This window comes from Lonchura striata, chromosome 5 (genome assembly GCF_046129695.1).
Source record: "Lonchura striata isolate bLonStr1 chromosome 5, bLonStr1.mat, whole genome shotgun sequence".
Taxonomy (NCBI): Eukaryota; Metazoa; Chordata; class Aves; order Passeriformes; family Estrildidae; genus Lonchura; species Lonchura striata.
This window is the reverse complement of record NC_134607.1, coordinates 42,282,654-42,303,649: the sequence shown is the minus strand read 5'-3', so window position 1 is coordinate 42,303,649 and position 20,996 is coordinate 42,282,654. Positions and strand designations below refer to the sequence as shown.

The 20,996-nt window shown below is 39.2% G+C and overlaps 1 protein-coding gene across 1 annotated transcript in view; it reads left to right on the top strand.

Moving 5' to 3' along the window:
* Positions 1–20,996, top strand: part of PPM1H (protein phosphatase, Mg2+/Mn2+ dependent 1H) — a 130,102-nt gene that overhangs the window by 75,437 nt on the left and 33,669 nt on the right. Inside the window, exons 5-6 of the mRNA XM_021547410.2 lie at positions 13,171–13,255; positions 20,347–20,465. Coding sequence (XP_021403085.2) covers positions 13,171–13,255; positions 20,347–20,465 — 204 coding nt within the window. The remainder of the gene's footprint in view (positions 1–13,170; positions 13,256–20,346; positions 20,466–20,996) is intronic.

Below are 20,996 nucleotides of genomic sequence, written 5' to 3'. Positions count from 1 at the left end.
AGAATAGGGAGGGCAGGAAACAAAAAGGAAACCATCATCAAGATTAGGTGTTGTTTGAACCAGGATGTAAATTCTCATTCCTTACATCTAGTTGGTAATAAAGTTCCTCCAGATTCAAAATAGTTTGGTTTTGTGCTTCCCAAATGGACCTCACAGAAAGTCTCGTATGCTGAGGAGAATTATTCCAAAATCTTTCATTTTCAGATAAGTCAATTTCTTGACTTTCCTAGCTCAAAAGAAATTTTAAAGCTTTAAAGTGTAGATCAGTTGGTCTGGGTCTCTCTCACCAATCCCCTTTCCAACTTACAGGGGAAAAAAACAGCTGTTGCAAAACATCTGAGTTGCTGTCATGACAAAAATGACATTTTAGGACTAGACAAGCCACTCTGAGGTTGTCTGCCCCCTGCCAGGGTGCATAGTGCATTACTGTATTTTGAAGAACATAGTTATGTAGTCAAGAAATTTTACTTGTGTTAGTTGGGAAAAATACATTTCTTTTTACTGTCTCATGCCTTGTGTAGTCAACTTTGTGGTTTGTACAAATAAAAGGGAAGGCAGTGAAAAATACAATAAGGAAACTACTTCAAGGAATGGTTATCTGTTCTCGAGAAGAAGGATGGGTTTGTTTTTTCACTCTTGTTGCTGTTGGAAACCCTTGCAGATGATGAAACCCTTGGTTTCTTTGAGTTCACCCACTCATTTGTACCTTTCCCCTCTCCTCATTCTCCTCCTTCCCTCTCTGCTACCCCACTGGAAAAAGCCTGCAAATAAATCAAGTTTCCCACGGATATAAATCTTTGAGAGAAGGTTTTGTGCAGGAAAGAAATGTTTTGGGTTCATGCAAACCTAACCAAAGGTTAGGTATCATAATTTCAGGGAACTTCAAAACAGCAGAAGCTTTTAAAGTGGGGTTTTGAACAGCTTCTGCTGTCAGAGGACCAAGGTATGTGCAACAAACTGTTACTGTCACAATAAGACTAAGGAAACGTTAAGTGGGAGACTTGAATAATAATGTACTGTGTGGTGCCAGCTATACCTCAGACTTATGTCTGTGGTATTCAGTTTATCCACCAAAGCTTCTCAAATCTAATCATTTCATGCCACGTACCCTGGCAGTGTTGTATAGCAGCTGTCCTTTTGTAGTTGATGTGTAATTACATCATGAAAAGACTTTAATTACCATATTACTAAATTACCAGCCAGCAATCCTTTCAGGTTCAGCCCCAGCTCACTTCTGTATGGACTATTAGGCTTCTCCAAGCTGAACACTTTTGGTTGGTGTAAAAGGGAGGAAAAATTGTGGTAATTGTAGGTTTTGTTATGAACTATTATTGAGCTTGATGTTATGGCATCACTAATGTCAATGATATAATTAAACTTCTGCTAACGATGCAATCACAGTTCTGTAATAATTATATGTTAACTGCACATGATACCAGAACCCTACTAAAAATGAGGTGATGTATTCAAAAACAACTTGGAAGGAACTGCTTTCATTCTCTAATGGTTTATCTGATCATTCTTGGACTCTGCCATAAATATACCTATTTGTACAGTCAAAATTCATATCTGAATATCGGCCAAAGCTTTTTCTAATGTTTCTTTCTCTCTCTTTCATCTTTTCAGTGATTAGCATTGTCCATGCAAGGTTATGTGATTAGGGACTGATAGTGCTATAGTCAGCTATCCAATAATAGTGCTTTTTTTGGTGAGCATCAAGGCACTGTGTTTTGCTTACCAGCATGGCATATTTGCTATGAAAACTAGGCCATTGGAATAGCTGCTTTTTATTTCTTTTCTTTTTAAAATATGGAATAGTAAATCTTCTCTGATCATTGTTTTAAATAGTGTTGTTCAATTCTATATTGCTAAAGTGATTTTTACTTCTAAACTGCCATAACATGCCTTGTTAATCTAGGTTCTTTTTAGTTTTATGCTCTTTGTTAAGATGTTGTTTTATAGCTACTGATGAAGCAGTTGTAAAACAGGGACTTAATGTTTTTACTGATTACTGCCCAACTATTGCATAGTATCATGCAACATAACATTTGTCCAATATCACTACAATGACTGTAATGCAATATGATCATATTAACCATATTTGGCACAAGAATTGTTCTGGCTTTTGTGTTGTCTGGAGCTGCTCAGGGACTGCAGGCACTTCCATTTTGTGCTGTGCTTGGAGCCATGTAGGGAAGTTGTGCCTTTATCGTTATACAAGAAGCAGAACATCATAAGTTGATTTGACTTTTCCATATACCCTGAAACCCTCACTAAATCTGCAAATGAGTTCTTGGGCTTTTCTTGATTTATTGGCAGAACGTGTCATCAAAGCAAAAAGCCTGGTGTTTCAAAGGCTTCACAGACTTGCAGGGTCACTGAATTTTTTGCTTTGCTTCATCAGCTCTTTTTTATCATCTTTTTGCCTCCTTGCTTTTCTCCCCAGTACTTATGTTTTCAGGGCATATTCACACTCTACTTGAACATACCTCCTCATGTCCAGAATAGATTTTCTCCTCCTTTTTGCAAGTGAAAAATTACTTCTAAGGCATTTTGGCTTATTAAATGGCCGGAGCTCATTGAGTGAATATTTTTGTGCTGGTTTTGTGTGGGTGTAGGTGAAGTAACTTCATTGGTACTTCAAGAGACCAGGTGTTGGGAGAGTGTGTTCATAAAAGTCTTCTCCCAGTGTAATAAAATAGTGAATTGAAAATTGAATTTGTTTACCATTTCAATTCTTTTTGGATTTGCTGCTTGTGTTGAAGCTTATTACCTTTATACTTCCTCTTCTTTGTCATGGTGCTTGTCAGCTGCTTCCCTTATGGTTAGTTCTCATTATAGGAAGTCAGATTTGCTTTTATGAAGTAAATAAGAGTGGCATGGAAACAGCCATGTATCTGCTGACTGGCAGTGTAGCTTAAATAGAATTTCTAAGAAGTCAGAAATGATGATTCTGAGCCATTTTTGTGGTTCATGGTATCTGACCTCTTCCTTGAGGCAGTACAGTAGGGTTGTTTTTGCCAGAAGTGCTGACACTGTGTAAGGATGGAAACTAAAAAGTGTTCTAATATATTGCTATTGTAGAATTAGTTTACTTTAGTATTTGCTTTACTGTCTAGGAAGCTTTAATATTATTTTTAATTTTTCGTAACTACTCATCTTCTAATCTAAATGGTGGGTATTTTCCCTGTTTTCTATGAGTAGTCTCAGGCCTAAGCCTTCTCTGTCTCCTTATATCTGTGTCTACATAAACGATAACTGTGCTTCATACTAGAGACTTAAAGGTCTCTAGAGGAAAGACTTAGTTACTAAGCTTCTCCAGTCTGCAGTATTTAGAAAAGCATTCTTTTTCCTGTCTTCTCCTAAAGATGGAGCAAAGAAAGTTGTAAAACTGAACAGCACACACGGGCCAAGCAATCGGTAGGGCTTTTCTTCATTCTCTGAAGTTCTTATTCCTCCAAATTCTCAGAAGATGCCTCCCCAGAGGCAAGAGCAACACTTACGGATTGTAGTTTGGCCAATCAATGGTACATCCCCTCTTTAGGTTATTATTAATTCTCTGACAGAATCACTTAAAAATAAAAAATGTTTGATCATTTCAGGGCAACAGATAATCTAAGTCTCATTTGCTCACAGGTCTGTGTAGTGAGGAGAGACTGAGTTCAAAGCAAGGCAAGTCTCTGCCATGTATATACTCCTTCCTTGCAGTTTGATAGGTGGAGAGGTCCGATCCTGACTAGCCCAAAATGTTGGGAAAGATAAGCCATGTTCAGGAGACATGACCATGTCCTCTCTCTCTCTGTTCCTCATGTCTCTTTTCATTAGAAGCATGATCTGCAGGCTTGCAGGAAGCCCTTCTCCCCTTTTCCTGCCTGGTCTCCTTCCAGGGAGAAGCAGGAGCACAAGATTCATTGGAATAACAGCAACCTCAGATACTGCAGGATTTTGTGCTGGGTAAAGCTTTTGAAAGCACCTCAAGAAACGCTTCAGGTGAGGTGTGAAGAGAAGGTGTTGAATCAGAAAGAAGTCATTTCACTCCAAGTGCAATGCTATGGAAGAGCATTTTCTGGTTATCCAGTGAATGTTCCATGTTACTGGCATGTCATATCCAGCAATGTCTTGACAGAAATTATTAATTTGGTAGTAAATGTTTGCAGGCTTTGAAGACAAAACATTCAACTTCTTTTCCAAATTCTTGTTTTTCCTGGAGCATATGCCTTAGCAATACCTATGGCAATTAGCAGGTGTTGAAGCCATTATAAACATTTTCAGTGAGGTATACATTCAGTTAAATCTTTGGTCCAAATCACATGGACAGTATCTTATGTTCCAGATAATGAGGAAGGAGAAGATTTTTGGCTCTTTGAGTAATGCCAGTAAACTCTAAAGCCACAGTTCATTGGTATTGGTTTCCAGAAATAAAGAATTTTATTAATTTTAATTCTCATGGGTTTTCAGCCTTTAAAAAACAAAGAAAGAAAAAGTCTCTAACAAACTCCAAATCAGCTATCTTTTAAATCTGTGCCTTTGTAGCTGACTACAGGAACTTGCAAGTCCTTCACTGCAGTGTTGCAGGGCCAGGGCCAAGGCATGGAAAGCAGACTGGGCACCTTGGTTATCTAGCTCTCATCTGTACTGTGGGAGAAGGGGCAGAGGGAGCACCTGAGGCTTGCTGTGTGAATGTTTCAAAGTCTGCTGTGGTCCTTACTATGTTGAAAACTTTTCAAGTCACCTGAATTGAACAAACTGAAGGCAGCCCAGGCTATTCAGTCTCAGCAGCAGCTATGCAGTACTGCTTGAGCTCTGCTCCTGGAGCTTTGGTGATGGCTCTGGTCACTTCTGTGTGGGTGAATGAAGCAGGGCTTGGGTAAAAATTCACTCATGAATAGTGAGCAGAGAGCATGAATTGTAATCGTTGCTTTTACATCTCAGTCCAACTTGTTCCAATATCCTGCAACTGGTACCGGGTTAAGCAGAAAAGCTGAGATCAAAGTATATATGACTTTAGGTGCTAAAGGCATTCTTTTTGTCAATGGTAAGACAGCGAAGAGCAGAGAAATGAAAAATCCTTGCTACTTCCATCTTACATGGACAGCCATAGCCCAGTCATATTACTGGCAAAATAAACACTGACTTGCACAGCAATGCTTTCATCCACTAAGCCCAGGTTTAGTTGCCATAGTAACTTGTCTTGGAGATGAATGTGATATCCTGGACAGCAGAGAAAAAGACTTTGATTCCACAGATACTGGTCCTGACACCGATACTGGTCCTGAGGCTCAGAGCTGGCCACAGAGATGTGACTGCATTTCTTTGTTCATTTTCCTGGCATGGCCTGACTAATAGATGGCATGTTGTTCAGCCATGATACAGAAATGTGGTGGTCTGTTATCAGTGCAGCCTCATACTTACCTGTGTTCAGATGAAGAATACACTGAAATCATTGGGGAAAAATGAATCCTAAGTGGGCAGTTTTTATGTGCTCGTAGTGTCACTATAAACTGGTTTGTAATATCTTTCTAGTTGCCAGCTGAAGCCCTTTCTGAAAGATTGATGTGTTGAGATATAAACCACCAGGAAAGTAATTGATCACACATCATTTTAGTTTACTTCATTCATATTTGGGTTAGTACTACTGGAGCTGGAGTAGACATTACTAGAAGTGTATATGTAAACTTATAAAGTCACTACTTGTTCAATAGCAAAAGTTACTTTCCTGATTAATTAAACAAGAACATGGCATACAGACAGACAGTGACATCACATTAGTGGGAGGGTGGGCATAACAAAAAAAATAATTAGCCCTAAAATAAAACACAGTTAATAAAGCAAACTGCTAATAATAGTTCCATGCTTAGATTTCATCAGCCAAGCAACACACTTGAGAGCAGATGCAGCACACTAAATGAGGGCAGGGAATTCACTCACGGTAGAGTCTCATGGGAGTGGAGCTGCAGCCCACTGAAAAGGCACTGACAACTAGAAGCATATCACTCCAGGGGTCAAAAATGATGGGGCAACATGTCTTCTCCAAGCTACCTCCTCTGTGGACAGCCTGCAAGCTCAGCATTACATTTAATTTTAAACTGTAGAATAGTGATGCAGAAACAACTGAAGTCATTTAGTTCCATTGTTGGTGACAGCCAGGTGCTTCTCATTGTTAGATGCAATATATAGGGCAGACTGCCAGCAATAGAAAATCCTTTTAACTGTGGCTTATTAAGTTGTTGTGAGTACATGAGATGGAATACCAGATCAGCTCTAAAAATTCTGATTTCTGTTATTTTTGGTGGCAGCAAGGAAAATCCTGACTGGCTCAGGTGCTATTGAACATAAGAAGTAAGCCTTTGCATGGAAATGTTCTTCTATGTTATTCTGCTTAAGAAACAGTTTCTATTTGTGATGCTGTATTAAAAATAATACAATTAATTCAGTAAAACCATACCATTGGAATCATGGCTTTAGAGTATTTCAGCAGCCTTATTGTGCCCAGAGGCCTTCTCCAAAAGAATCACTAAGTAAGCACTAGAAATACAAATATGAATGAGTCAGATAATTGAAAACAGCATAAAGCTCTACATGTGTCTGCATAGGAACAGCTCATGTGCTTGCAGGTGCCTCTGAAAGACAACTTTCAGGGGGATTTGCAGGAACTGGATTACATAATTTCTTTCTCTGCTTCTTTTCAAAGGCAGGAGGAGATTCTCATCTTGCCACAGGAGAGGTATAGCATGCTTGGCTCCATGCTGTGGCAAAGACATGAAGAAAGGACCTTGAGTGAAATTCTTGGGAATGCCCAGTCATTGTCCTGGTGGAGCAAGGGTTTCACTTGGCAGTTGTGCTGATGAGATACTAACCCTTGGAGTAGCTGGGGTGGCTGGCAGTCTGCAAAAAGCCTTAGCAGAAGTTTGGGAGTGATCTTCATTGTTCTGGCAGGAAATGCCAGAGCACACTCCTGTAGGAAATTACTTTTGCAATATTTCACCAAGGCAAGTTCTCACACTTTTTATTGGCTTGAGGGAGCTGAAGTTCCCCCAAGTGATGAATGAAAGTATCTGAGCAGCCTGCTATAACCCACAATGTAACATGAAACTACATTGTCACAGGAAGAGCCACAAGCAGGGAGAGTCTACGTCTGCTTAACATTGGCTTTGTTTGGCTGGAAGAAAAATGATCCAGTGTTTCTATCCTGTCACAACCTGTCTGTGAACAGGCTCATGTATGTGCTGAAAAATAGGAAGCAATCAGGGTGGCACAACTGTTGGGTGGCAGTAAATAGAAAATGAGGACAGAGACCATTTTCACTGGTGCTACTCCTTCCCTGGTTTGTTGCTCGTTTTCTTCTTGATAATGATCCAAAGTAAGAGTTGGGGCATTATCTTAAGTATTACAGGTGGGAGGCAGGGAGGGTGTTTTTTCCATTGGTATTGCTGAGGGTTGCTGCTTCTGCCTGAGTTTTATGGTGATGGATATGTCATCACTGGAACCTGCTTTATTGCCAGCTAAATGTTATATAATAGTTTGTTCCACTATCCCCAGCCTGCCTTAATTCATAAAATTAAGGAAATAGTTTAAAGGCTTTGCACTATAGTTCCACATTGTTAGTGAATACATGGATGGAATATGAGATCAGTTCCATACTTACTGCCAGTTCAGTGAGGTGTTTGTACACCTGGTTTCTAAAGAAACATTGAGAAATGGGTCTGGATGGGACTAAGTGAGAGTAATTCAGTTTGAAGAAGTAAAACTAAGGTGCCAGTGCTGAATGTATTAAAAGTCATAAGTAATCATAATGACAGTAAGTTCCAGTCCTTCATTTACAGAAGAGAAAAACATTTCTCATTTTAATTGTTTTATAGTCATTGTCTTTCACTTCTTAGCAATTAAGAAAGGGTAAAGAAATTTTAAAAAGCACAACTGGTTTGAAGCTTAGCAACCATTAGCATTGATCTTCTCTGGATTGTTTAAATATATGCATTTAGTTACCAAAAATAAACATGTACCCATATAGACTGATTTCATAGTTCTAGGACTTACTTTCTTTTTTCCACAGCTATCTTGTGACACACCTAATTAAAATCTACTGCTTAGTTCCCCTTTGAGTATAATAAAACCCTGCCTTATTCTTTCTGTCAGTTTAATCCCTCTTTCTTTTTCATTGACACATTTGTAATACCTTTGCAGACAGGCCAGACACTTCTGCTTCATCTGTACTGAATCCACATGCTTTAACACCTTTTGACAAAATGGATGTGGCCTCCCTGTGGCTTGGAATTGATATACACCATCAAAAAGAGTTTTCGAATGGTCTTTCTCTGTCACCTTTACCAGATTTTTATCCTGTGTTGTAGAAATGTACAGTTTAATGTTGCGTTTCAAATAATTTGTGCCTGAAAATGTTTGTAATGGAATCAGGGTGTCCCCTGAATACTCCTAAAGGTTGGAGATGTCTCTTTGTTTTGAACAGCAGAATCCCAATAGACCTGTGACAGCAGTGGAATTACACTCTTGACCTTGTTCACTAAAGTGTTGCTTTCTCTGTATGATTAAATGAAAGTAACCAACAAGAGCTTCTTCTAAAATGTATGAGTTTCCTCTATTTGTTTCTCATAAGACACATAGAAGGGATGCTGTGCAATTTTCAGCTGATTGTGTTTTACACAAAAGAAAAAATAAACAAACAAACCCAAAGCCCTGCTTGATTCAATGAGAGGTGGTAGTTGCTAGCCATATTAAAATGCAAAAGTGTTGCTACATCCTGAGCATCACAGCAGCAGTACAGCACAGTGTCAGATTTTTATCCTGTTGTTGTGTCACTCTCCATGTAGTTTAAAAGCGAATGTATACTAAGGCACCAAATACAATTTCTAAGTATTGAATCTGAATATAGAAAATAACCATATAATGTTCTGTGTGAATTTAGGTGATGGTTATGGACTACAGTCATGTAAATTCAAAAGATAAATACACTGTTTTTTGCAGATGCACATGCAGCCTTTTAAGCTCCTGGTGTTTATTTTCATTTGCCTGTGACTGAGCAGACATAGCTGTAGGATTTGCCATGACTGCTGGTCCTGCCTTGTGCATTGAGCCACTGGCACATCTCTTGCTCTCCATTTACTTATTCACAGTATGGCTTCTCTCAGGATCAGAAGAACTCTAGAGGCCAGAAGAGATACAAAATCAGATTCTTGTTTTAGCCATTTTAGGCTACTTCAGCTGTTTTTTGGGGAGATTTTTCTTCAAAATATTCCTGTTTACTATGAATATCCCAGCTCTGGAATAGTGAACGTACTTTCATTGTCGTGCTGAGCACATGAAATGCAATGGCAGGTACAATCCTGTAGTTCCTGTGGGTGGGGTGTTAGGGTTCAAAAGAGAAGAAAGGACTCAGGGAAATCTAGTTTATTTTTAGAAGAGATCAGAATAAGCGACTTACTGGCCGCCGTGGCCTCCAGACTTCAGAGCAGTTTCTTACTGTATATGATGCTGTGAGGAGGGGGCATCAGAGCATGGAGGGCAGTGTACTGAGTAGGCTGCAGATCTGTGACTCCTGATTTCCAATCCTGCCAAAAAAAGCTTTTGTTTTTTTAATTACTATTTCATTGGTGATATAAATTAATGATTGGTATGGGTCTCAAGCAACCTCGTCATCACAGAATATTTGGTTAGTGTTGACATACTTGTTTCTCTGCAAACACAAATCATCCATCTGCCTTTGGCAGGCTCGCCCTGTGGCTCTGCTATAATGTGTTTCACCAGTGTGGTGGAAATTAAAATGTCACTATTAAACATGGCAAAATCAGATGCTGTCTGTGCACTGCATCTATTCAAGGAGTTCTTGCTTCCTATGTAGAGTTTAATAGGACAGCTGTATTCTAGCATAAAACAATACGTTCATATATATCCTCAATACATGGGGAGTTAAATGCTTTCAGAACACTATTTCCTTATATACATGAGTGTTTCATGCATGGCAGAAGCAGTAATGCTCATGTAACACCATGTTGCTGCTTAGGCCATTAGAAGTGTAAAATCAAAATTAATTGTCCTGCAGGACCGTATAGAGTGGGTGTCTAAAAGCAGTTGCTGGAGCTGTTTGCAGCTGCTTCATCAGCCAGGCTCCTTCCTCGTGAACAGTTATTGACTCTGGGCTATTGAATTCAGGGCTCTGGAGGTTGCTCAGTGGAAAAAGCCTTCAGTTGCTGCTTGGCAGCTCTGTCACTGCAAGGTCATGGAAAGGGCATGTCAGTCTCCAAACTCAATTAGGGCTTTATTCAGCACCTTTTCAATCGCAGGGGAAAATCCCACTGAGCAGGGTGGCTCCCAGGCCAGGCTTTTGCACCCAGTCTCCTCAGTGAGACAGCCAACAAATATGTTCCTTTTTGTCACTTGAGCCATCAGAAATACACTTTGCTGTCGTGAAACAGTTAAGCAGTTAGTGCAGAAAGGTAAAGAGCGCAGTACGGGCTCATAAGCTCACCACAGTTGAATTTGGACCAGTGCCTTGTATGTTTATGTCTGTGTCCCTCCCTTTACTTGTATCTAGAGCTGTCTCTTTCCTCAGATCAAATCACTTGACTCTTTTGAACAGCTGTAACTTGCAAGTTGAATAAAGTCCAACTGCTGAAAACATTAATGAAAAACATAAAACTCTCTTTTACTTGGTATCAACAGTATTGCTTTAATTCCTCCCCTTCTGAAGGTTTTTTTTTTTTTTTTGTGCATGTGTGTGCTAGGTTGTGCTTTTCATCCCAGGTGGCTGCCAGTTCTGGTGAAAATAAGCCGAGCTATGAAAGGTTGACCCACTCGCCTCTGAATTGCTTTTTATATGATGTGAGTCCCTCAGGGCCCAATCCTACCTGTAGAAGTGAGAATGACAGCTATCAAAATATATATGAAATATGTCAATGTACACAAAGTAAAAGATGAACCCCTGACTGGTCTGAGTGGTCTTTAAAATATGGACTTCATGTGAAATGTTGATTAAAGGGGAAGCAAAGGATAATTAGAAATTTAGCCTGATGTGGTACCAGTTATATCAATGTGTGGTTTTATATTAGCTCTTTCAGACAAGCAAAAGATCAGAAAATCCTTTATGACTCACTTAAACTAGCGTGTAAAATTTGGTTTGTGTCTGATCAGCTGCTTTGATCAGTCTAGTCTAGATTATTGCCAGAGTAAATACTCTATACTAAACGCACAGACCCCTTAAGTGGAGGCCTACTCAAGTGAATCGAATAACATATTAAAAAGTTATATAAAGTGTTCACTGTCTGAGTAAATTAATCTCAGTCAAAGCTGAAAACCTTAGGAATTGCAAAAATAAAATCAAAAGTGTTGTTGCAGAAGAGAGGTGTTAGAGTTCTTAATTTGTATTTAAATTACTGTCTCAGAAATGCAAAAGAAAATTTTTCAGTAAACTTTTATTATTTTTAATTGGATAGGCATTCTTGTAAGTTTGTAGTCAGATTCTCTAAAGGAGAAAAAAAATGTGTGAAAAATTATGCACAATTTTTTTTTAGGAAATAGAGAGTTGCAACTACCATGTCTGTCTCAAGTACACAATATTGGTTTTAATTAAGGGCCAATGGGAACCTTCAGTATGTAGGCTGCACTCTTGCCACCTCTAATTTCTACACAGGATTATTTGCAAGGAAGTGCTGAGAAGTTCAAGAGCAGTAAGCTAAAACTGCTTTCTAAGCAAAGCAGTTTTCCTCTCATTGTCAGAGCTTCTTCACGCATCTGGCATTGTCATACTATTCTGAACCTATCTGCTCTTTGCCACATGAATCTCAGGAATGTGAACAGTTCATTTACTCATAGATAATGCTGCTGCCTTTTGCATACTAGCAGTAGTAGATGACAATTTGGAGACAATCTTTGTCCAATGACCAATCCACAAGACTTGGAAATCTGTCCAATTTACTTTTAGAAATTCAGGTTTGTATCTGAGTTGGTTTTCTCAAGATGCCTGTGTTCTGAATTTAGAAGTTTAAGTTTTCAGTCTTTGTGTACTACCATATTTGTTGGTTGCATTTCAGTGCCATCAGAACACCTGGCATAGAGGCAATGACAGCAAATTGATCAAGTAAGCTAGCTCATAAATAGGACATCGGTGGGGTGAAAATATCACAGAAATGGGACCATTTAAAACAGAGAAACTGGAATCCAAGTGGCAAATACTTTTTTTAGCTACACCAAATTCTATCTAAATTTGAGATGAGAGCTGGTACACTGCTGTTATCCAAACACTGAATTAATCTACTGATGGCTGAGAAACAGTTCCACAACATGCATTAAAGTCCTTGGCATGATACATTGTTTATCTAAAGTGCCAGGCATTGCTCTACTTACAGAGCTGCCTAAATAATGGAAAGATAAAGGAGCATAGTTCTGTGAGTGAATACATGGATGCAGAATGCAGTAGAAATATTGGGTAAATTCTTCCCTCCTGTGACTTGTCTTCCAGCCAGTGGCATTACACCAGGGAAAGACTGGACCATATTTTGTGTGCAGCATATCAGATTGTTAAGAGACAACAGGCAGGGTTTTGAGAAAATTTTCTCTCTGCAATTTGCAGAACTGTATATGAAATCTCCTGGCTAATCTACAGCCATACCATTACCTGCCATCTTTCAGCAGGTAACTAGTTAACTTTGTATTAAATAGGATTTTCTTTGCTATTTCCATTTAACGTTCAAGTAGAAATGTTCTGACATGACATATGACCAATTAATAATTGGAAAGTGCTTGGGTGAGTCATTTGAAGCCAGTAGTTTAGACTGTCAGCCACAACTGGTATTAAAACCTGCAAAGTGTTGTTCTACAGTCAGTGATTCTGCAGCATCTCCTCTGGATGTCTGCATTTCACTTAATAAAGATACCCTGTAGACATCAAAGTAACTCTTGCCTTTGTTGCTTGGATGTTTTGTGAGCTCTAAAATGAACTCAGTTTATACAAGTATACTTTGTTACCCAGCCTCAAGGATGCAGGGCAGAAATTATCCTGTTCTGCTGACAACCTCAGTAGAAAAGCCATGGCTTTAGTTGACTGTGATTCTAAAGAGAATAAGAGTGTGACTGTACCCAGTGGTTTTCTGGGGCTTTTTACTGTTTTGTTTTTGGTTTTGTTTTTTCCTGTGCTGATGATATTTTATTACTTTACAGAGCTATAATAATCCGAAATGGTGAAGTCATTCCAATGTCTTCAGAATTCACTCCAGAGACTGAACGCCAGCGACTTCAGTATCTGGTAAGAGACCTGAGGACCAAATTGCCCAGTAATGTCAAAGGCTCAGAGAAATGCTGCTGAGTTAGTGTGGCTCAGTGAAGGATGATGTGTCTATTGAACACCAGTGACTGATCATACATGTCTTTAAGCCATCAGCAAATGTGGAGAAAATCCTGGTGGTGCAAATCTCAATGAAAGGAGTATTACCTCTTCAGCAAAGGCCATCGATTAGTGTGGCTGTACTTATGTACATTGTTCAGCTGCAGACCCTTCAGCAGCACACTGGTGTTAGATTTTGAGAGTTCAGACACAGAGTTAATGAGCTACAGATGTATTTTAATCCATCCCAGTACTTGCTGTGTGACAGTATAAAATACCACAGACTGCTCTTTGTATGTGAGTGATATTGCAGAGTTCAAGTAATTTACTCTAACAGTATGCCAGTAGTATCTCTGTCAGGATAAAGATATCCAACTCAGAGGTGATCTCAGTGAACATTAGTAGCTGCAGAATAGGATGGGTGATCAAAGATTAGTTTTATTTAATGTAGCAGCATTCATAAAGCTGGGACAGGGTGACTAGCTGGGGACACATGGGATGCTTTAGAGACCATGCTGTGTTGGCTGATAAGTTGCCTGAGGAATAGAATGTATGTTGTTATTTTTCATACAAACCATCCTGTTACTCTTTAAGGTTTTCTCTGATCAGTTGGTTGAAGTCAATTAGTTCTTTGTGAAAATCTCATTCCTGACATGACTGAGAGATTTCCTTTGTGCTTCTTCTGTTTCTTTTAGAAATTTAAGCTTCAGCCAAGGCAGGGTCTTGCTTGGCTCAAGGTGGACAGGCCAAGGCTAGTGATGTTCCCAGGTCTTAAGGTGTTTTCTATTTTCAGCCTGGACCAAGCACTGTGGTTTGAAACTAGATAAAACGCCGGTGTTTGAAAGGTGGTGGTAGAAGGTATTAAATAAAAAATTGTTTCCTCAATTGTCACATTTAATTTTTTTTCAGTCAGATTCATTGGCTTGAAGCTGAAAATTTCAGAGGAAAAACTGCTTTGGGACTATTCATATTCAGAGAACCAAATGGAAAAGAGACCTAATAAATATTTACAGTTCAGTTACATTTAAAATAATTTGTTTGCCTCTAAAATAAAAGGTATCTCTAGCATCTAGGGAGTCTGCTATTTCTGTAGGAAATATGAGATAAAACATTGCCTACAAGGGTTTTTTTTTCTCTTTTGATGTCCTTTCTGACTTAAATTTGAAACCAGTAGCTGATGTGAAAAGCATTTCTGCTGTTTCCTGTGGAAAATTCCTTTACCTTTGTTTGTCTATTTTAATTCTGTATGTAACAATTATGCCAGGTCTATGGGTATCATGTTCAAAGAGAATACATGCAAGACAGCAAGAGCGTGAAACAAAATTACAGATAATTTCAAACACAACATTCCCTAAGTAAGTTTTTTACTCTTGTGTTTAAAAAAAAAAAAAGAAAAATAAAAATATGTCTCTAGACTTCTTGCAATGTTGGCATAAGCATTACACTCCAAAGTTTGCATCTGTCTTGCTAATTAGATCCCAAATAATTCCTCTTTCTCACTTGTCTGTCCCTAGGTTCTGCTATTATTCTGTTATTCTACCATCAACATCTCTTGTCTCTTGTTCTGTCTGAAAGTTATTTACTTTGAGTCTATTTTCTTATTTGCAGTTAAAGCTGAGTTTCTTTGTTTCAAATATGATGTGCTGCTCTTCCTGCATGATAGGAAGAAAATCTCTTAATCACTTTAGCATTAATATTTTACTTTGTAAATGCAGAGATACTGTTCTCTATGAGGAAGTTACTGTACAAATAAAGGGAGAGTATGGATTTACAGCCTTCAGGCTGTTCCCTGTGTAGCAGACACTGTTGGTGCAGTCAGCATGAAGGAGCTTCCCTCTGCCTAAATTTAGTGCCTGTTGATTCCTTCAGTCACACAGGATGTTTTTAGGCCCTCTTTTTTGAGCCTTTATTTCTGTGTGGAAAGAAATCCATGGGATAATGAGTTGTTCAGGTCATGTGAGTATCTTATATGAAGTCCTCCAATATAGTGTTAGACAAAACTGTGCTTCAGCTAATACTGATTGACTAACTGAGAGGGTAGGGAAGCAAATGTTTTCCCTGTCCTGTCCATGCATCCAAGAATTGCCTTGGCAGTAAGCCTCTGGCATGGACAGTTGAAAAGAACAAGTTGACTATCCATTCATTCTGACTCTGAAGCAGCTCTGAGCCTGGTCATCACTCCATAGGAGGGCAGTGGTGGGGCAGCATCCAGCTGCAGACATCAGGCTGGCTACATGGCAGAGACAGACTTCTCTGTCAGGCAATTTGTGAGAGTATTGCAGAAAGCAGTCAATCATTCAGTCAGAGAGCACTTCTTCAGTCAGAGAGCACTTAAGATGTAAAGTGTGAAAGCTTTGCACCAGTATTCCCTTGGTCCTTCAGTTTCTGTAGGGGTTCAGTGCACCATGTTGCTTCCCTTCCACTGGTAGGCATTCAAAAGACTCCTTTTCTTCTGAATTTGTGTCTCTTTTGTTTTTAGCACTGTAGCAGGAGAGCTCTATACATTGCTTGGGAAAAGTTCTGACTTCCTGTATCAGTGTATTTTGAAGGAAAAAAAAAATCTAGTATTTACTGGGAACTGCTCTGGTGCATTCAGCAGTTGTGCAGGCAGTGACAGCCAGAAGCAATTTTTCTTTAATCTTCTGAGGAGACTAATTTCAGTAGTGATAGTCTAAATTGCAACAGTAAATAGGATAGATTTTGTTACTTTTTCCCTTGGAAAATGTGTTTAAAATGAACGGTGAATTGAGTGTACTGCAAATGGGTGTATTTCTATTAGTTACTGAGGTTACACTTTCAAGATGTCATGTGAGGTCAGTGTGGTGTTTGTAGCATATTCATATGTGCAGCCAAGCAGCCTCTCTAAAGTTCACAAGAAATGGTGCATCACTGCTACCAGTGCAGATGTCACTGCTAGTAGAGACTGGGTGGCCACCAGTGACAGTGACCATGGGTGCTCTTTGTGTTTGCCACCATTCAAGCAAAGGTTCATGAGCCCAGATAGTCATGGGCTCAAAGGGGATCTATTCTTATTTTGTTGCTCAGGTGAGGATAAAAGTAACACTAATATTCACCTGCTGAAGGATGCCTGCAGAACTGGAGCCTGAAGAGGAAATGAACCTAGATCTCCTAAATGTCCAGTCAGCACTTCAATTACAAGTCAGTCAAGATGTAATTCTCTTACAGTTTTTGTCTCCCTGTATCACCCAGCATAGGATTACTTCACCCATCTGACACAGTGGATGATGCTGTGGTAAAAGAGATGTGTGGTTCAATGGAAGGGGTCCTGGCCTTTCACAAGATGAGAGACCAGTCAAGAAATGGATTTGGCTTCTAGTCTTCTCCTTCCTTTTACCACCACATCCTTTAATTTTAATCTCTCTTTGGTTTAAATGTGTCCCTATCATAATGGCTGAGTCATTTGCAAAATTTCTGGATGCGTTGGGCTGTGCATGCTGTTGTGAGCAGTAGTCCCATATAGCAGAATATTCATTTGGAGAAAAGGGAACAATATGATACAAGTATAAATTTGTAAGATAATAGCTGGTGTACGGGAAAGCAGTAAATCTGAAAATAGCACAGAATGCAGTAAAACCACTAGTGCCAGTGACTTTCCAGTGCAGTGCTTACTGAAGGAGCTGGAAAAAGGCAGTAGCAGGCCTTACTGAGGTACAGATAAGATACAAACTGTGTTTCCTGCCACCTAATTAACTGGCATGCTAATGTGTAAGTCCAAGTTTATCTTAATTTCATGTGTGCTTTTCTAATCACCAGGAAACGCAGCAGGAAGTAAATGCCCTTTTTAAACAACTGTGACTAATATTTCTTTGACTGAACTGCATTTTAAAATACTAATTTTGTATGCAATACATACAGCCACAAAATGCACCATAAAATGGCAGAGTATGAAAAACACACAATGCAGACTATGCCAGATTTATGCCAAAAAGCTCTAACAGCTTCTGAAAGAGAAAATATGACCAATGTTCCAGTTTCATAACACAGAATAACAATGTTGTCTGAAAATACCTCATAAGCATGTAGGAAGTGTTTGATAGCCACACTATTTGTTAAATTTCAGGTTCTCTGAGTGGTGTTTCTGATGTGAGGTTCTTACAAATTGAGACTAAAGAAATTTAAAAATGGAAAATACTTTGCATCCTCACAGATGAAATTCTGGTAGTTAGTTCACTTACCAATTTTTTTGTTGTTTGATCACTTGAGGGGATTTCATGGTTCTGCTTTTGTATCTGTTTGAAAGATCTGTAGATTTAGATTTTTAAAGTGTTGTTTTTTGTTTATTTTCTGGTTCTGCTGCCCAGCATGGTTTTGTTGAGGTGGGGAGAAGAGTCCTGCCTTGTACATGGAGAACAGTTCTCAACAAACCCAACTGGAAGTTGCAGCTGAGTTTTGTAGTAGAACGTTCTTTTCTCTGTAGAATTACCAGTGAAGCACAAAAATAGCAGTTTAAAAATGGTAAAAAATATGGAAATTAAAAAAATAAAGTAAAGCACAACAAAAACCCCATCTCTTCACATAAGAATTCAGATCACAGACACGAGAAGCTTCCAAATTGCTCTTTTCCCTCTGTTTCACTGACGCCAAACATATTAGAATCAAGTTAAGATCCCTGGACTGTAAATCAAGCATTGAGGCTTGGCTGCAGAGAAGTCTTATTTGAACATTAGCAGTCCACTGGTAACTGTGCCAGCTTTATTAATCTTATTTCAGTTATGACCTCAGACTTTCCATCTGAGTAAATCTTTATGCATTGCAGTCTCTCCTGGTTGCTTTACCTTTTCATTAAAGAAAATTCTTGATTTTAAGTGAAAAAAAACTAAAGGCCTGTAATGTTTTTCTTCTTGACCTCTTATTCAGACTAGTAATCTTACAATCTAAAGGTTAGATAACTTCATTTTGATATCAGGTGTGATTGCTTCTTAAGCATGACCTTGTTTTGTAGGCAGGTGACAGTATTTAGCTGGTAGTGGTTTGTAATGTTTTTATCAAGATAGGCTGTGCATTTTTAAAAGGGAGCTGAATTTCACTTTTAGTGCAGACTGACTTCATTGTTTACAATATCATAGACCCGAAGAAATTTTAAAAATACCAAAAACAATCCAGCTCTTTGTTATCATACAAAGAACAAATACTGTTCATATTATGTGATACATCAAAGCATTAGGAATTTTCAATATTTTTTGCATCTGGAATGAAAATAAGTAAAATAAAATGCTTTCATGTACTTTTAAATTAAGAAGTTCATTTTTCATACTTCCAGAGTTCTGGAAGTATGAAAAGCCTCATGGGTACTAATACTGCTGAATCTCTTAAAAGTCACTAGTGCTTCTCAACCATTTCTGTAATGAGGAGAGGGATCCAATTAGAGAGCCCTTGACAACAATGTTTGGGTGGAGAAGAGGACCTTGGCTGACTGTAGGCTGAAGGAAAAAAAATGTAATTCCCTTAACTGTACACAGAGAGAATTTGATAGAGTTCCTGTTCCAGGAAGGGACTGTGATGTCAAGATCACTTGTGTGCTTGAAAGCCACCTCTTGAAAGCAGGATCCAATCTTGTTGGCTACACACAGCAACCTTCCTCAGTCCTGCTCCAACCAAGCTTGAGGTATTTTCTGGAAGGATGTCTGGTGACGGGAACAGGGACAAGCTGATAGAAAATTAGCGTGTGATGTGCTGAGCCTGATAGAGCTCCTATTAAATTGAGTGGGAGCAGGCTCAACTCTTAAATGCAGGAAATATTTTATTGTGAACTATCTGCATGACAGCTGCCAGGTAGATCAATAAGGGCTTACAGTGCTTCCTGCTGCTTACCTTTGATGAGCACTAGATTTATGACATACACGCAAACTAATGCCCAGCTCATTTCATCTCCCTTGATGGCAGCTGCTGCTGAAGATAAGACAGACTTTATTGCCTTAACTGGCTGGATAAGGAAGAAGAGTTATCTGCAAAAAGGTTAAGAAGTGCAACTTTTTTTCAGTTCCCTAGCCAATTTGACTGTGTCTTTCGCTCACAATGTGGCTTTGCAGAGGAAGAGAGAAAGGTTTGTTTATTTGAGTACTAAAGAAAAAGGAGTGAGATTTATTTCAGAAAGATCATTTGACATGATAGGTTAATCCTAAACATACTCTATTTCTTCTGTGTATAAATTCAATCCAAAAATTTACACAGTGGACGAAGAGCCTTGCGATGCTCTCGCCTGTGGTCAGCTTTGTCAAAGCTGCAGCATGAGTCAAAGGCACAGCTCTGGCAAAGAGGCCGCCAAGCATCTGCAGAGCAGTGCAACAGAAAGGACATGAGTAGCATTTGAACATTAAAACCATCAAAGGCCTTAATTGCAGTTGTGACACAAAACTGTTGCTGCTTTTCTTGAAGTCTGTTTTGGATGAAGAATGTAGTTTTTCAAAAACAAGAAAATAAATTGCCTTGTAGCTTGTGTTTATTTGCAATGTCATGTGATGGGGTGCATTTTTCTCGAGGTGATGACAATTAAAATGTGGTAGCAATGTTAGGTTTTCTGTGTTGTTGGCATTGCTAAACTGGGAGTCAAAAAGCTTGAGCTTCACTGCACAATCATCCCTTCAAGTCTCTCCTTGGCTTTGTATTTGATCATTCCTTTCTCTCTTGCTGACTTACAAAAGGGCATGTGTTCTGTTTTACAAAGCTCTGTAAACTCCTTCAGGGTCAGTGGATGAAGTGTAGTTTAGAGATCACAAATCTTGAGAAGCAGGGAGAAGAAATAAAGGATTTTGAGGGCAAGAGGACTTCTAAGGCTTCATAAGGCCACTCCTGGATATCAGGCAGGGGCAGAAATGGTGTATTTGCATTGTTTGCTGAAATGGAGCACATCATCATCCTTATTTAAAAAGAACGGTAAAGGAGTGGGTGGAATTTGTGTGGGAAGGGACCAGGAAGGGATGGTAATACTACCTCATTAAAAATAGATGATGTCTTGTTTTATGTGGTATCTGTGGTTTGATTTCTGCCCACAGGCTTACATGCAGCCTCACTTGCTGGGAAATGAATTCACACATCTAGAGTTTCCACGGAGGGTGCAGCGCAAGGAAGTTGGAAAAAGGATGCTGTACCGTGACTTCAACATGACAGGCTGGTAAGAATATGTCCTTCTCAGCATGGGGTCAGCCTTCTCCCCCAGCCAATGCCTGCTTTGTACCTATCTTTGATTACTGTGGACTGCATCAAACATGGAGGTGTACCCCTGCATCCTAAAAGAAAAGCCATTTCCTTCTTTCAGGTGTATCTTTCTTCTAGAAGACAATGTTTTAAATAAGTGGACCTCCCTCCAGAGAGTTCATTGTAATGTGGGAGCACTCAAAGCGGAGAAAGCATGTAAAGGCAAAGATGTGCCAGGGGATCGTTCTGAAACAAAAACAATTTTCCTGTCTTGGACATAGCTTTTTATAAATTCTGGATCAGTGGGTCAGACATTTGTCTTTTAAACCAAGACGTAGGGCCATCATGCCTTCATGTGCTGAGGGAAGTTTGCAGAAGGAAGGAGCTGCCTCCCCTGTTCCACTGCAGCAGGCCCTAGGTTTGGATATCCCTTGAGGAATTGTTTTAGACATGGACCTATCTGACTGCAAGCAGCCTAAAATGAAAAGGCTTGAATGAACAGCATGGA